The 15,713-nt window shown below is 41.5% G+C and overlaps 1 protein-coding gene across 2 annotated transcripts in view; it reads left to right on the top strand.

Annotated features, from left to right (window-relative positions):
* Positions 1 to 15,207, top strand: part of LOC116044563 (multidrug resistance-associated protein 4-like) — a 33,352-nt gene extending 18,145 nt beyond the window's left edge. For both annotated transcript variants that reach the window (XM_031291850.2, XM_031291849.2), the window contains 20 exons: positions 535 to 629; positions 1,516 to 1,602; positions 3,374 to 3,470; positions 4,112 to 4,294; positions 5,403 to 5,540; positions 5,938 to 5,975; positions 6,098 to 6,201; positions 6,296 to 6,442; positions 7,014 to 7,093; positions 8,157 to 8,307; positions 8,430 to 8,549; positions 8,649 to 8,759; positions 9,038 to 9,138; positions 10,655 to 10,846; positions 10,948 to 11,103; positions 12,370 to 12,459; positions 12,549 to 12,721; positions 13,338 to 13,443; positions 14,454 to 14,588; positions 14,686 to 15,207. In XM_031291850.2, the coding sequence (XP_031147710.1) occupies positions 535 to 629; positions 1,516 to 1,602; positions 3,374 to 3,470; positions 4,112 to 4,294; positions 5,403 to 5,540; positions 5,938 to 5,975; positions 6,098 to 6,201; positions 6,296 to 6,442; positions 7,014 to 7,093; positions 8,157 to 8,307; positions 8,430 to 8,549; positions 8,649 to 8,759; positions 9,038 to 9,138; positions 10,655 to 10,846; positions 10,948 to 11,103; positions 12,370 to 12,459; positions 12,549 to 12,721; positions 13,338 to 13,443; positions 14,454 to 14,588; positions 14,686 to 14,775 (2,394 nt within the window). In that variant the 3' untranslated portion in view covers positions 14,776 to 15,207. The remainder of the gene's footprint in view (positions 1 to 534; positions 630 to 1,515; positions 1,603 to 3,373; positions 3,471 to 4,111; positions 4,295 to 5,402; positions 5,541 to 5,937; positions 5,976 to 6,097; positions 6,202 to 6,295; positions 6,443 to 7,013; positions 7,094 to 8,156; positions 8,308 to 8,429; positions 8,550 to 8,648; positions 8,760 to 9,037; positions 9,139 to 10,654; positions 10,847 to 10,947; positions 11,104 to 12,369; positions 12,460 to 12,548; positions 12,722 to 13,337; positions 13,444 to 14,453; positions 14,589 to 14,685) is intronic.
* Positions 15,208 to 15,713: the final 506 nt, after the last annotated feature.

Genomic DNA, 15,713 nt, shown 5'->3' with positions numbered 1-15,713 from the left:
GGTTGTATAGGTTGTTGCAAGGTTGTATAACACAGCTGTGTCTGTTCCTGAGTCAAGTGATACTTTCCCTAGTATCCATGTAAAGATCAAGTAAAGCATCTTTAATATCTTGTTTCTCTTAGTATTGCAACATTTGTTTCATTTCTGAATTGAAAAATGATGTGTGCAGTGAGTACAGTAGGCAGGCTGGAGAGCAGGAAGAGTCTTGTTGTCCATGCTACCTCAGAGATCACTGTATAGGGGTGCCCTGCTGGCCTAGAGCTTTAGGGTGCTGACCATGTGGTTTAGGCGTCTTTGGTTAATGCCCTCTTTCTGACTCCCCTCATTTTCTGTCACCTCACCATTGTCTACTGTCAAAATGTCTGTAAAAAGCAACATCACTTTGTCGTTGATCCTGTCCCTGTGGGAAGTGAACGCATCCCATTTTGCACACCTTTTTGAATATATAATACAAGTTCAGTGTGATCACTCCTCTGTTTGGATGTTTGTGAGTTCCACATTATTTACTGTATATTGTTCTGTCTGTTTGTGCAGGATATGGAGCTGCTCCCAGATGGAGACCTGACAATAATCGGGGACAGAGGAGCCACACTCAGCGGGGGACAGAAAGCTCGTGTCAACCTGGCCAGGTCAGAGGACATCCAAATTATTATAAGAAAGAAACCAGATGGGTTTTACTGTATATGATTAGACAAATTGTCACTCCTAGAAAAATAGTGTGTGATTAAAAAAGAATTGATACAGTAAAAACATATTTTTTTAAAGGAGGATTTATTTAATTTAAGAATATATTACTAAAGAATGTGTGGCATACTGTAAACCAAGGTTAAAGTTGAGATCAAAAGTTAAGGTAGAGCAAAAGCACTTTTATTCAACATCAAATGGAGCCTTGTTGTCATTCAGCTAGTCATGTTCAGACCAGCTTACCTGCTGTATTAAAAGGTAAGCTTTGCATTTACTGGCTAAAACTGCTGCTGTTTCCCTGTCTCAGCATGGGTGGAGAGAGCTGGTGGCCTAGAGGACCAGCCTCCTGGTTTGGGTGGCTCAAAATCACCATAAATCCCCACAGTCCCCTGTCTGTTAGACTGTCTAATGAGAGCACATTTTAACAAAGTGACCGAAATATTTTTCAAATGAAAATGAGCATAGATGTATGTAAAAATACAAAAGGCTCCTGCACAGAAACACAGTAATTAATATAGACAGAATAGAAGCAAATCATCTTTAACGGTGAACTCCACCGATTTTACACATCAAGGTGTGTTTCTAAAGGAGGAAAAGGGCAAAAGTCTGTCCTATCGAAACTAATACTTTAATAGGCAAACCATTGCAAAGCATGACACTGAATGACAACATATATGTTGCAGTCCAAGAGACTAGAAAGTTTGACCTTTGTCCTTAAAAGCAACAAGCAGAAAACCAAGTAGAATGAAAACCAGTGACTGAAACTTTCCACATAGTGTAGAAGCTACATGCTGTCTGACAGTAGGTGCTAACAACATGTTGTGTTTTCAGGGCTGTGTATCAGGATGCAGACATCTACCTGCTGGATGACCCTTTGAGTGCTGTGGATGCTGAGGTCGGAAGACACCTGTTTGAACAGTGAGTGATCTAACAGTTACATGAAGTGTTTCAGGCACGAATTCTCAGGGTGGGTTTGTCCTCGTAGACAAACTGTTCTGCTCAGTGGTTGAATGCTGGAGACAGGTCTGTTAAGGTCTCATATGCTGTAAGACCACAGCACGGGGGATTTATTTGATCTACCAAACAGGAAGGTACTGGAGTGTTCTGGACAGTGTGTGGGAGAGAGCTTCAAAGCTGAAGCGGAAAGCCTTAGCAGCGGAAAGTTCCTGTAAAAAGAGCTGGGAATGCATCTGCATTGTTTAATAATGTAGCTTTTTCCCCTTAGTTTTCGCCCCTATATAGTTTATACTGAGTGATAAATATGTCCTCTATTTACCAGGTCCAGGTCTATTTACCCTGAGATGGGAAACTCTTGAGTTCGGTTCGGTTCCAGAACAGCTGATTTGAGTTGGTTCAATCAACTCGGAGTGGGTTCACTCGGAGTGGGTTCACTCGGAGTTAAGCGCGTGCACCACCACAATAAAAAGGCATCATGAATGGAGCCATGATACGATTCACCATGGTAACCACAAACAAACTGGTCGGCAGAAATACTCATGCGCACATACAGCGAGTTTGAACATGTATTTCGTTAAAAAAAGGAAGATGTTTTTGACGCCTTTTTTTTCACAGTTTGTTTTTGCTTTTTCCAACGTTTTAAATTGTTAAGTGTTTTTCTTCTACACATTTTCAGCGCTTATTTCTACGTCCCATATTTTCTGATAACGGGTCAATTTTACCCGAAGTCAACACAAGGGTTAAGTTCCAATATAGTGTATTAATTTCATATTTAATCATAAGTATAATATTACTGGTGAAATGGTATTGAACCTATAATAATGTGACACAAAGAACCTGCTGGGATGTAAGAGCATATCCACGATGGGTGACGTTAGTGATGTGAGGACAGATAAGGTTATGTAGGCTACATAACTGATAGACTGGGAAGAAAAACGATACCGCTCAAATAGGTAGTTATCTGGAAATTGAAATGCATCTATAGTCGGGGCCTCAATATCATCTTCCGACGTATGTTTAACTCCCTGCGAAGTAATACAGCTTCTTCATCAACGGGATCGTCGACAAAAGGAAATGCCATGTTTTGAGAAAAAAAAAGGTTTTATAATCTGCTTAACACAGCAACCTTGTTTTTTTTATTCATGCAGATAAACTGCGCTAAAATGCGCCTGATACAGACTGAATGAATGAATGAATGAGGAAATGAAAGAGTGCTGTGTCAGAGGGAGGAGACTGAGAGAAACTCGAGGTTTATTGAAGAAAACCTGCTCCCGACCAGGTTAGGTTCACAGACTCAGTTACCATAGTAACTGACTCTGAGGTGAAGTTCCCTCTCTTTCTGAAACGGGCTGGAGTTACCCCTCTCTCTCAGGTTTGATTAACAGAAAACCTGATGAAACTCTGACGAAACAGAAAACCCAGAGTTTCCCTCATCTCAGGGTTAACAAACTCAAGCGTTTTCACTACACCTGCTTTCTGAAACGGGCCTCTGAACTAAGGCTGAGGCAGGAAGAGGTGCGGTGCTGCTAGTGTCAGGCAGACAATTGAAGTTGGCCCCACGCTTCCTGTTACAGTTTTCCGCTTGGATAATACAATACCGCTTACAGTTACCTAACAAAAAAAACACACACAGTAAATCTAGTTCAATTCTAGACTTCTGCTGCAATTCACATACAGTAGATGTGTTCATACTAAAACCTGACACAATCTTCACTGTATGTCCATGTATCAGGTGTATCTGTGGCCTGCTGAAGAACAAGCCTCGTATCCTGGTCACTCACCAGCTGCAGTACCTGCAAGTAGCCGACCAGATTGTTGTCCTCAAGGAGGTTGGTACCTGTACAGAGTGAAATAATCTATATGTACCCAAACTTTACTAGATGTACAGTATTTACACGTAAGACATACAGTACACATATTTCTTGCTCTTCAACACTGGGCCTCATGAAAAAAAAAACTTGTGAACTTATGTGTTTAAGAGAAATGATGGCATTCATCCATTGTTAATTATCTCTATGGTACAAATGAAGTCTGAGTGAGCCATCGTATGAGTCAAACAGATAGTTTGGCTTTATCTAAAGGATTATAAAATGCTAATCTGAATGAATTTGGAGATTAAATATTCTCTTCGGTGTTGAGTGTGATGTGCATCATGGGTGCCAATTTACTGTATTGACAATTTATACAATTTCATTTAATTAAGAATTACAGCCATGTTACTGGTCATGTTTGTAGGAGCAGAATCTGACAAAATGTTGTTGCAACATTAACATTACAGCCTGCTGAGGTCACTAGCAGCTTTGAGATTGTTAGTGTATTAAGAGCTCAGCACCAGCATCTTTGTACAATGGAATGTATTAACCATAACCTTGTTAAAGTGTGTTTATTCATGATGAGATAGTGTTTATGAGTTGGCAGTGGTAATGTAAACACAGTCGCAGAGTATCCTAACTGTGTGTGCACGTGTCAGGGTCACATGGTGGCAAAGGGGACGTATACAGAGCTGCAGCGGTCTGGAGTGGACTTCACCTCCCTGCTGAAGGAGGAGGAGGAGAAACAGCCCCCTCCAGACATCGTCACCAGGAGCAGAACTCTGTCCCAGAACTCACAGACCTCATCTGTGCACTCGATCAAAGATGGAGACCAGCTACCGGTTTGTATACAATTTCCCTCTCTAGGTTTGTTTAACACACAAACTGCAAGTGTCAAAAGATTGAACTGTTACCTTAATTTCTCCAGAGGGGAGTGCTGATCAATTTGTAATGGCTTGTAGTGGTTTTAGAACATTTAGAATTTCAATTTGCTCTTGAAAGTGTATACAAAGCTCTAGACTATGTCTAACTACTGCTCTAGAATCGATCGCTTTTCCTTGGGTTTCCGGATGTTAACACTGAATTTTAAACATTACATTTTGCAGCTGAATTTGGCAAGTTGACTTTGAGCAACTTGATAAGATTAGTTGAATTTTAAACATTGTATTTTGCATCTGAATTTGGTATATGGATTTATTTATTTTTTAACGTAGATTTTTTGATTCTGAATTTGTGAACTTAGAAAAATAAGGTGAAAATTAGTTGTTGAAAATTTGAAGAGTAATATTCAGAGGCAAAAAAAATCAGATACATAATTTCAATGCATAAATATTCAGTGCTACAAATTCAATGGCTTTTTAATTTCAAAATCCGATGAAACAGCGAGTTTGGTACGTTCCACAATGTCGCTTTTTTGTGGGTTTTTTTGTCTGGGTTTTATTATGACCAGGCTTAGATGGTCAAAACATAGAGGGAGACAACACCATGTTAAATGTTTAGCAATACATTATTAAATCAAATTGAACCAAATTAGACCAAACTAACAGATATGGGATGTAGAAATCAGTGGAGTCGGTGGCAAAGGGTGTGCATGAGCGACAGAGGTAAGTGTGTACTGGTGTTGTAAAGTGTGAACTTAACAAAAGGCAAACTTAAGACACCTAACATAACCTTGGTGTGCCAGTGGAGACAGCCAGAGCAGAGAGAGGGAGAGACAGAGAATACTGCAGCTTTAGAAACCTCAGCACACTGGGCCCAGGTGAGCTGAGTTGCTTCTTTTTGCATTTTATGTTTAGCTCCACCCAGCTGCATCATGTCTGTTACAGTTTTACATACGTTGTTGTTAAATAGTCATTCCTAATAGTGTCAGTTGGTCTTGCTTAGAATGTTCTCTGTGTGGTTTATAATCTATTAAACTGTGCACTGTGATCATGATGTTTGTCCATACAGGCAGAGCATGTGCAGACCGTAGCAGAGGAGAGTCGTGCTGAGGGAACTATTGGAGTGAGTCTGTATGTCAAATACCTGAGAGCTGGAGCCAGCATCGTTGTTCTGCTGGTTGGCATAGTGGTCAGCATTCTGGCTCAGGTACGCAGCTCGCAGAGCTATTTTTATTTTGGTTATCCAATCTGTCAGTTGATACCAGCTGCAATCAGGAGCAGAGCGGCCATGCACACAATCTTTTCGGCGTCTCCTCTATTTCTTCACCCACAGGAAGGCCACAGCGCAGCAGGATACTCTACAAAATCAAAAAATACAAATCAAAAATGTTTTAGTGTCGTCTTAGTATATGAAGACGACACTACAACATTTTATTTATTTTTTATTTTGTAGAGTATCCGGCTGCGCTGTGGCCTTCCTGTGGGTGAAGAAATGGAGGAGACGCCGAAAAGATTGTCATCGAATGTACTTAAAGAATTAGCTATCTCCTCTTGAGATTTAGAGAAACACACTAACCTATTGGCCATTCTTTTTAATCATCTAGGTAGCATACATCATGCAGGACTGGTGGCTGGCTCACTGGTAAGAATGAAAACCACTGAAAAGAAGAACAAAAGTACACTAATCCCCAATATTGGTATATTCCTCAGAGGTCTCTGCTTTTGTATGACTTTATTTATTTTTGTAACGTTTTGATTGATCAGGGCTGACGAGCAAGATAAGCTGACTGCTAACAGCACTGTCATCCAAAACGGGCTAAACATCACTGCAGAGCTGAATACAGATTTCTACCTGGGTGTTTTTGGAGGTAATCTGACAACACATGCTGTAATATAAACGTGCACTGTATGTATTGTATTTCAGTAGTTTAAAGGAGAACATTCTGCTGCTTGTTTTTACAGGTTTGACTGCAGCCGTCATCTTTTTTGGCTTCTTCAGGAATATTGTCCTGTTCCACGTGTTGGTGAGGTCTGCACAGACTCTGCACAACCGCATGTTCAACTCCATACTCAAAACACCTGTGCACTTCTTTGACGTCAACCCTATTGGTAAGCAAAATTTAAAACATTACCTCAAATACTAAGCATATATCGATAGTATTTGGGGCATTAGTTGAATTATTGCATGGAACAATATGTAATATTTCTGTATCTAAAAACGACTATACCTGTGTTATATATTTTGTTGAGTTGTGTGCATATACTATCCCAAATGTTTCCAACAATGTTTAAACGCAGAGAGATCTCCAATTTTATTTCAATGACACAGACATTTCGTTTGGTCGCCTGTCAGTGGAGTCATATAACCTTTGACCCCTCTAGTTCCTCTAACTACCGTCAAAACATAGGAGTTTGAGAGTAATTGTAAGTCATACAATGTCAGAGGAGAATTATACTCCGTAACCGTAATACAGCTTCATTAAAGACGTATTGGAGCATTACCATATCGTGTGAGGGGAAATCTCATTACTAAAAGAAAAGCTGTGATGGCACTTAAACCTACACCAAACCGCAAATAATTCTCCGCATAAATATAAACTGGAAAACAAAATATTACGATGTCTCTAGTTAATATTTCCATAGTAAGATATTCTCCATATTCTCTCCTGTCTCACCTCAGGAAGAGTCTTAAACAGGTTTTCGAAGGATATTGGCCAGCTGGATTCTATGTTGCCATGGACTTTTGCTGACTTCATTCAGGTAAGGATAGATCTCACAGCAATGACAAAGCTCGTGAGAACCTGTACACTAAAGCTACAGAGTTGATGAAAACTAACCACTGGAGAGCCTCTTGGTCATTTAGTATATCAGCATAAATGTAATGGGTTCAAGAATATTGCATGAACGTTAAAATAAGATGACTGCTGCCACCAGAAATATAAATACTCTGCCATTTGCTTACCAGTCTTCTCTTGTGTGTTTGCCTGATTGAAATCAACCCTTAAATGTACAACTTAAATCACCTTTATGCAAAGAAAATCATGAAATTTGATTCATTACCCATTTATATTTATTTTACGCAACTCAGACTGCCTCAGAAATAAGTGGAAAAAGGTTAACGTAAAAGAGAGTGGCGAGTGTCATCAGAAACAATCTAGTAACAGCAAAAAATAACCGAAACATACAGCAGATCAAGATGCATTGACCATCATCGTACAATAAAGGCAGGAATCTTTGTGAGTGAGGGAGTCCCTTTCCTCGTGAACCAGTGTGTTTCACCGGTGTTTCTGACTGTGAGTAGCCATGACTACTGAAGTTGATGAGATGAGCGCTTCTCCAGAAAGCTGCAAGCAGCAATACTCCAGGCCAAGCAGTCGGCCCATTCTGAACAGGCATGTTTTGAACGCACACTGCACGGGTGTCCTTTTCAAAAGCACTGTGGCATTTTCCGTACATGTCCTGTCATGTCTGAATAAAGCTGCAAGGAACACTTATGGGGCTGACACCTATCTTTGAAGCCGGCAGTGTTACACATTCCATGTCTGAAATGGGCTCCACATACATTAAAAAGATCAGCTGGACCTTTTCAGCCTGTTGTGGCAGCAAGAGAATTCTGCACAGTAGTCAATGCTATTGTAATTCAATTGTTACTGTGAGTTATTACCGTCACTAGTTTTGACTTTGTCCTATTGCTCAGCTGGGAGGTCAGACGTCTGTGCCCTAAACTGCATTGATTAATCAGCTGAAATCCACGTCAAACAGTAATCCGTAAACAAGCCAACTTCAGAATTTAAGTAATTTTTTTTTTTTTTTCTCTGAGCAGGTGTTCCTGCAGATTGTCGGGACGATTGCTGTGTCGGTGTCAGTGATCCCCTGGATCCTCATCCCTGTTGTCCCCCTCCTCCTCGTCTTCCTCTTCCTACGTCGCTACTTCCTGCAGACCTCCAGAAACATCAAACGCCTCGAGGCCACAAGTGAGTGTCCCAAAATGCTATCTATATCACGTACAGTATGAAGGCTGGGCACTTTTGTGTGAAATGTATTGAATCAAGTGGCAGCAACCGTGACTAAAATGGCTTTTTCATCTTTCCCGCAGCTCGGAGTCCGGTGTTCTCCCACCTCTCGTCATCTCTTCAGGGCCTGTGGACCATCCGAGCCTTTGGAGCCGAGGAGAGGTTCCAGCAAGCCTTTGATGCCCATCAGGACCTGCACTCAGGTTCTCCTCAACACTGTTATATTCACTGTTCATCAATATGAAGAATTTGGGAGCTCTGTTAGTCCTGGGTCATTAACATATATTTTTTTTCCTGAACAGCGGCCTGGTTCCTGTTCCTGACCACCTCCCGCTGGTTCGCTGTTCGTCTTGACGGCCTCTGCGCCATCTTTGTTACTGTCGCCACATTTGGCTGCCTGCTGCTAAGAGACCGTAAGGAAGGTTCTAAATCTTTGAACACTGACTTTGTACTGCTGTACCATGCATCTGGCGCCTGGGTAGCTCGCCTGGTAGAGCGTGCGCCCATATATAGAGGTTTTTCCTGCCGCCCTTTGCTGAATGTCATTCCCCCTCTCTCTCCTCATGTCTTAAGCTGTCCTATATTAATAAATGCCTAAAATGCCCCAAAGATAATCTTTAAAAAAGAAATAAAATACCATGCATCTTCTATTTCAATAAAATATGAAATGTCTTTTTCCTGCTTCTGTTAGAGCTGGACGCTGGCTCCGTTGGTCTGTCTCTGACTTACTCTGTTACACTGATGGGCATGTTCCAGTGGGGTGTCAGGCAGAGTACAGAGCTGGAGAACATGGTAAGATATTCCTTCTTTTTTTTTTTTTTACAACTTGTATTCAAAGCTAATATATAGGATTTATTTAGTTCACTTTGCTATCCAGATGTCATTGCAACTTGTAACTTCAAGCCTTATCTCCAGTTAGTAACTGACGGTAACAATAAAAACCAAAGGTGCAATTATTTATTATAGTCAATTTATTGAACAAAACTAAATACAAATACAAAATAGAACATTTTAAGAAATTAACAGAAAAGAAAAACAAACAAGATCATCAGCAACATACAGTATAAGCAACTCAGAAGTAAAGAACTTTTCTAGTCCTACCCCCTCTTAATTTTCATTGTTCATAATATAAATTCAAATCGCATCCATAAGTCGGCTTGCACAGATCAGCTGTTATAGTCAAAACACAGCTGTAAACGGTATCACGTTGTTTCAATGTATTACAGACGTTTTCGGAGACGTAAGAGCCACTGGCCGGGTCGCTAGCCACGAAAATGTTGAGCCAGGGTAAAAGCTTTATTATGTTGCTTTATAAAGTTTTTCATATATTTTCAGGTGAGAAAGTAACCGTTTTAATTTGAAATATGTGGTTAGTTTATCCAAATAACGCCTGTTTGGAAATTTGCTTCAACGTTTTCAGAGATGAGAGCCGCCTCAGACCAGCTGGCGGCCATCTCTGGTGATCCTGCTGCCCAGATTCCGGCAATAGACTTGTTGCGTCTGTTTCCGTAATCGCCATCAACGACTACTAATGGCGGATCAGTGTCTTGAAGGGTTGTCCAATTACATAGGGGAAGATTTCAACCACTACCCCTTATAATACTGTTCCAAGGGGGAAGTCAAAAAGCGAGCGGCACTCGAAATCAATGGGTAGGGTTAAAAAGAAGAAACTATTTAAATAACTCAAAGCCCCATTGTAAAACTGTTCTATTCCTGCTTCAGCTTCCAAACCGTGGTCAGGAAGCACAGGGGAGCCTTCATTTTGCCTCCAGGGCTGAAGTTGGTGCTCACTGTGAGGGCTAACCATCTTCACTCTACCCAACAGTTGGGAAGCAAGACACGGGAACTTTACTTGGGTCTTGATGAGCTGCAGCATTTGTTCATGGTCAAACTCAAACCTATGCTGTTCATTTACTACCACTTCCTCTCTGCTCCGATCAGCCTACAGCTGTCTGTTCTAGGGCTACGCAATATATCGTTTTGTTATTGTCATCGCGACACCAACTGGCGCAATAAACACATCGCGAAAGGCTGCGATATATCTCGAAAGACACTCAGAAATTTGTTTGTTGAGAGTACCAGACTTTAAAATGTAACTCATTCTTTTTCAATGTTGCTTTTATATTGAATTTAATTTGTTCAGTAAAATAATATTGGAGATGGAGGTTTTATGTTGTTTTAAAATTCATCAAGGAACTTGTTGCATTTTAGCAGAATACAGAAAGCGGCAGAACTGATTATATTACATTGCAATGTCGGTGTAAATTTGATTAATCGCTCAGTCAGCCCTAATCTCGACTGTCTTCAGATGACCTCGGTCGAGAGAGTGGTGGAGTACACTGAACTGGAGAGTGAGGCACCCTGGGAAACCCAGAAGCGTCCTCCTCCTGATTGGCCCAGAAAAGGCCTGGTGACCTTTGACCAGGTCAGCTTCTCCTACAGCACCGAAGGACCGCTAGTGCTGCAGAGCCTGAAAGCAATGTTCCGACCCAAAGAGAAGGTCAGACATCTTTCTCTTCAGAGGACACAATACTGCTCATTTATCATCATGTTAACCCAAACTGATATTATTAAACCGGATTCTGCTTTTCTCTGTGTCAGGTTGGTATTGTGGGTAGAACAGGTGCTGGGAAAAGCTCTCTGGTCTCAGCTCTCTTCCGCCTGGCCGAGCCTCAGGGGAAGATCTACATCGATGGTGTTCTGACCTCTGAGATCGGCCTCCACGACCTGCGCCAGAAGATGTCCATCATTCCTCAGGTAAACATCAGCTGACCTACTATTGTGGATTAAAACTGACACATGCAGAGACAACACGCTAACACAAGCCCAGTGATTAGCTCGTTGTATGAAATTGACAGTTATTATTGTAGCCCAGGAGGATAGCAGAGGAAAAAAAAGCGTGTATGACTGACAAGTGCCAGGAAGTTACTGGGAGTTTGATTATGTGGACTCAAAACGGAACAAAAAGCCGCCTGTGTGGAAAGGATCCAAATGACCGTTTTGTTTTCTTAGTTCAGTAGCAGAAAATCACCCAACCAAGCAGAAAGTCTTGTCGGCTGTCATTAAGGAGAGCTTTGCTGCTATGCTAGCGGGCTGAGTTGGACAAAACAGCAGAGTTCAGTAAACACCTGTGCTTTTCCTACTATGACAAGTCAAAATGTCTGCTGGGGAAAAAGGCCTGTTGTGGCAAGGCAGCCATGACTTTGATGAGTGGTAGCAATGAGGAAGTAGCAAGCCAATGAGCAGTAGACCCCGTCCTGAATGTAAGATGGGTCTGAGCCATTCACAGCACTGTAGGCAAGTGCCAGTGTCTTGAATGGGACAGGAAGGTACATCACATAAGGAGAATCAGGTATTTAGACAAAGGGAAAAGATACCAATACTCCTTTCTTTGTCTGCTGAAGCTGCCGCTTCAAATAACAAGTGACTTCTTCTTCTTCAACACTAGTGCTCTAGTGCTACTGAGCCTGACGGTGTCATGGCTGCTTAACTGTTTTAAAAAAGGTCTCTTAACTACCCTGGAAATCCAGAGTTCTCGCGAGAGCGCAATTTGAATTTGCTCAGCGAGTCACTCTGGCATCGAGTAATGCTGCTCATTAACTATACCCTTGTAGCCGAGCTGCACCAATCACATCGGTGTATCTGATGTAGGCGGGCCAGAGGCGAGCTAAACAGATGACGACAGTTTAATCTACCAGTTAGCTCCGCTGCTAGCTAAGCGTATGGGGCTCTGGATACGTCACCCAATGTATTGTTGTGATTGGTCGATTGTTATCCAATTGCGTGCAGTGAGATTTTCAAATGCACGCTTGGTGCCGCCCCTCGAGATGGGCGACTTTCATGACTCTATGCCAGACCTTTAATCCTTTCGGATTTGGGTCTGGATTTCCAGGCTATCTCTTAACCCTGGTTTGCAAAAAACTACTAACACCATAGGTTAAAATAGTTGGAGACTCAACTAGATTAAAGTCAACTGATTCAATGACTAACCTGGGAAGCACCCCCCCCCCTCCTGTTTTCCAGGACCCAGTGCTGTTTACAGGCTCCATGAGGAAAAACTTGGACCCTTTCAACCATCACACTGATGAAGACCTGTGGAAGGCTCTTGAGGAGGCTAGTATCCAATCAGCACACTCCAAAAGTTGAGTTTCTAGCTCATGTTGTTGCGTGTGTCAGGCAAACTCACTCCGTGTTCCCTACAGGTGCAGCTGAAGTCTGTGGTGGAGGAGCTGCCGGGGAAGTTGGAGACGGTTCTGGCCGAGTCGGGCTCCAACTTCAGCGTTGGCCAGAGGCAGCTGGTGTGTCTGGCCAGAGCCATCCTCAGGAAGAACCGCATCCTCGTCATCGACGAGGCCACAGCCAACGTGGACCCCAGGTACTGCTGACACAACTCACCTCAGCGGCAGTATTTGCAGAGCACCCCTTCACCCCTGGCCGTACCCCAGCAGAAGCCGTTGCTTCACTGCTGTTGGCCCCGGGGACAACCATGAACTTCAACTGATTTAATGAGAAGACACAGACGTTCAATATCTGGGTTTAAAGGAGAGAGAATACATGATTGTTCGGGATGTGACAAGACCTGATACTACTTTTGTCTAGACTGCGAAAAATAAGTTACAGTACACAATATGTGAGCTTATTGTTGTAATATTTAAAAGCTGACCAGCACAGTGACACTGGGCTGAGCTACTTAGACAAGGAAACAACTGACGCCAGCTTCCGTCTCTCTCTCTCAAACCCTCCATCTGCTATAGTATATCGAAAAAAGTGATTAAAAGAAGTCATAGTATGTCGAAAAAATAATAGGTCATATTTATAAAAGTCATATTAAAGTATGTCAAACAGTCGTGAAAAGTCATAGTATAGTACGTCAAAAAAGTGATTTTAAAAAAGTCCTTGTATAGTACGTAGAAATAATTTTTTTAAAGTCATACTATAGCATAGTCAAAAAATGCATCCCTATCTTTAATGTATGTGCCGTGTCTCTGCAGGACAGATGAACTGATCCAGAAAACCATACGGGACAAGTTCAGAGAATGCACCGTACTCACCATCGCTCATCGTCTCAACACCATCATAGACAGCGACAGAATACTGGTGAGTTGTCTTACTTGTAATGGAAATAAGTCTTTGGGCTTTATTGTGTCATCCCTGACTATTTATGTATTTTAATGTAGTGTACAGAGTACTGTTTCATATTTTATATTTAAGTGGTCAAATAAAATCAATCAAGCAATCAATCAATAGATTCTAGTAGAGGGTACTTTACATTTAATTTTTTTAAAGCATGGGGTTTACACTCAAGATGTCTGCAACTGTTGATCCTGACGCGGTCCAGTTGGTCAGTTAAGACAGAAGACAAACATTTCTCTCATTTAAGGTGGTTTATTATAGCTGGAATAATAATAATAGAACTTGTAATACAAGGAATAAAGCAAAAGGATTACATGACATGACACACATCAATGTGGGCCATCCTACTTCACCCTGGAGCTCCGTAGAATGGCCCCTTTCTTTGGTCTAACAGAAAGTTCTTATCCCCCACAGGGGTGTTGTCTCTTCCTATTGGTTGGTTGGGGCCAGGATCCTTTGGCCCTTTGCTTCAGAGCAATCCTGGCCCAATGACTTCTCCAGCCACCCTCTGAAGGAGGAGTGGGCCTATAAACATATAGTTCCCCTGTGTCCCCACACCTAGTTATGATATGTCTAACCTACAGAATGTGGCAACCCCCTCATTTTATGGCCACATTCCTTTCTACTCTGAGAGTGACTGTTTGACTTACTTGACTGCTCTCCCTCTCAACCTACACAAACAGATTTCAGAAGACATTATAAATGATTGTCTTTTGATCAGGGCCTTGGTGTATCCTTAGCATGTTAACTTTTTTTTATTTCTTCACAATCCCTAGTGGAGAAATTCCATTGTTGCAGCAGTACAACAGAAATAAATACAGGCAGAAAAGCAATAGCTGCTTCCAGATTGATACCTCTCACCATAGATTAAATATGGACCTAGAGCTGCGAGTCACTTAGTTTAGTATAAAGACTGGAAGCAGGGGGAAAATTCTCACACAAACCTATTTTTTTTTTATAATTTGTGTCTCTAGGTTCTAGATGCAGGGAAAATCCATGCCTATGATGAGCCTTATACCCTGCTTCAAGATCCAGATGGCATCTTTTATAAAATGGTGCAGCAGACTGGGAAGCAGGAGGCAGCAGCTCTACTAGAGGCAGCTCAACAGGTGAGTTTTACCCTCTTACTTTCTTTAGACGCATTTTAAAATGTGAAAAAGTTTTATCGTAAGTGAATCTAACTTTGCAAAACATTTGTTTCTTCAGGTTTACAACAGCAGAAGCCATCCTAGCATAGCAAACGGACATGCAGTTACAGCAGACGGTAACTTAGTTATCTTTGAGACAGCTCTGTGAGCTCCGTGAGGCTCTGACTCTCTACTTTGCAACAAGACTTGAGTAAGTGCTCGTACTGCGCCCCTCCAGCCTCTGGTGACCGCACACGGGCTGATAGAAGGACCCCATCCACTCCGGCTGCTGAGGAGACAGGATCTGAAGAGGCTCAGGTGGGCTCAGTAGAGTTGTGAATGGCTGAGCCAAATACACGCACATTATGCTGTTGTTTTCTTCAAGCCGAGAGAGCTTGGAGATCACTGCTGTAAAACTGTTGAAATAAATCACTATTTATTTTCAATGCTTCATATTTATCTTATGTTATTTGCTGCTCAGTATACTGATGCCTTGGAGAAATTGCTTTTAAATGGCTGCATAATCCTTTGTGCCTTATTTTATGTTTATACACACTAATTTAACCAATGATAGTGTGTAGATTTATCCAAAGTTGCCTTTTTTTTAATACAGGAAACATTATTGCACTTGATTTCGTACCAGATTTAAGGAACATCACACAGCAGCATTCATTTCTGTAATCTCTGCGAATGTTTTGTTTCAGCCTTTAGATTCTTGGTAATAAATGTTCTGTTTTTACCGTTCCTACTCAGTTTACAGGGAGGAAGGGAGGGAAATTATTTGACACTTTGTTTTGTTGGTTCTTACCAGTTAAAATGCATGACTATCTGACATGTTAATACTTTGTCTGTTGTTTCAACTGCCAATTTGTACATTTGTTATGTCAACTGCTGCATAAACACCTACTAACCTTACTTTGGTGATTTCCTTGGGGTCAAAATATACACTTTAACCACTGCTATAACTATTACTTACACAGAAAGGGGGAAAAAGTGTTTTGTCATTTCATAATGTCAAAAATGATATCCTGAAAACATTTCTTCTCATCAGTTCCTGTAATGCTTTCAGCAGATTTCTAAGTGACAGTTCCATGTTTGTTAGCTCCT

The sequence above is a fragment of the Sander lucioperca genome, chromosome 24, assembly GCF_008315115.2.
Source record: "Sander lucioperca isolate FBNREF2018 chromosome 24, SLUC_FBN_1.2, whole genome shotgun sequence".
NCBI classification, from domain to species: domain Eukaryota; kingdom Metazoa; phylum Chordata; class Actinopteri; order Perciformes; family Percidae; genus Sander; species Sander lucioperca.
Note: the sequence above shows the minus strand (reverse complement) of the source record. Positions and strands in the feature narration are given on the sequence as shown.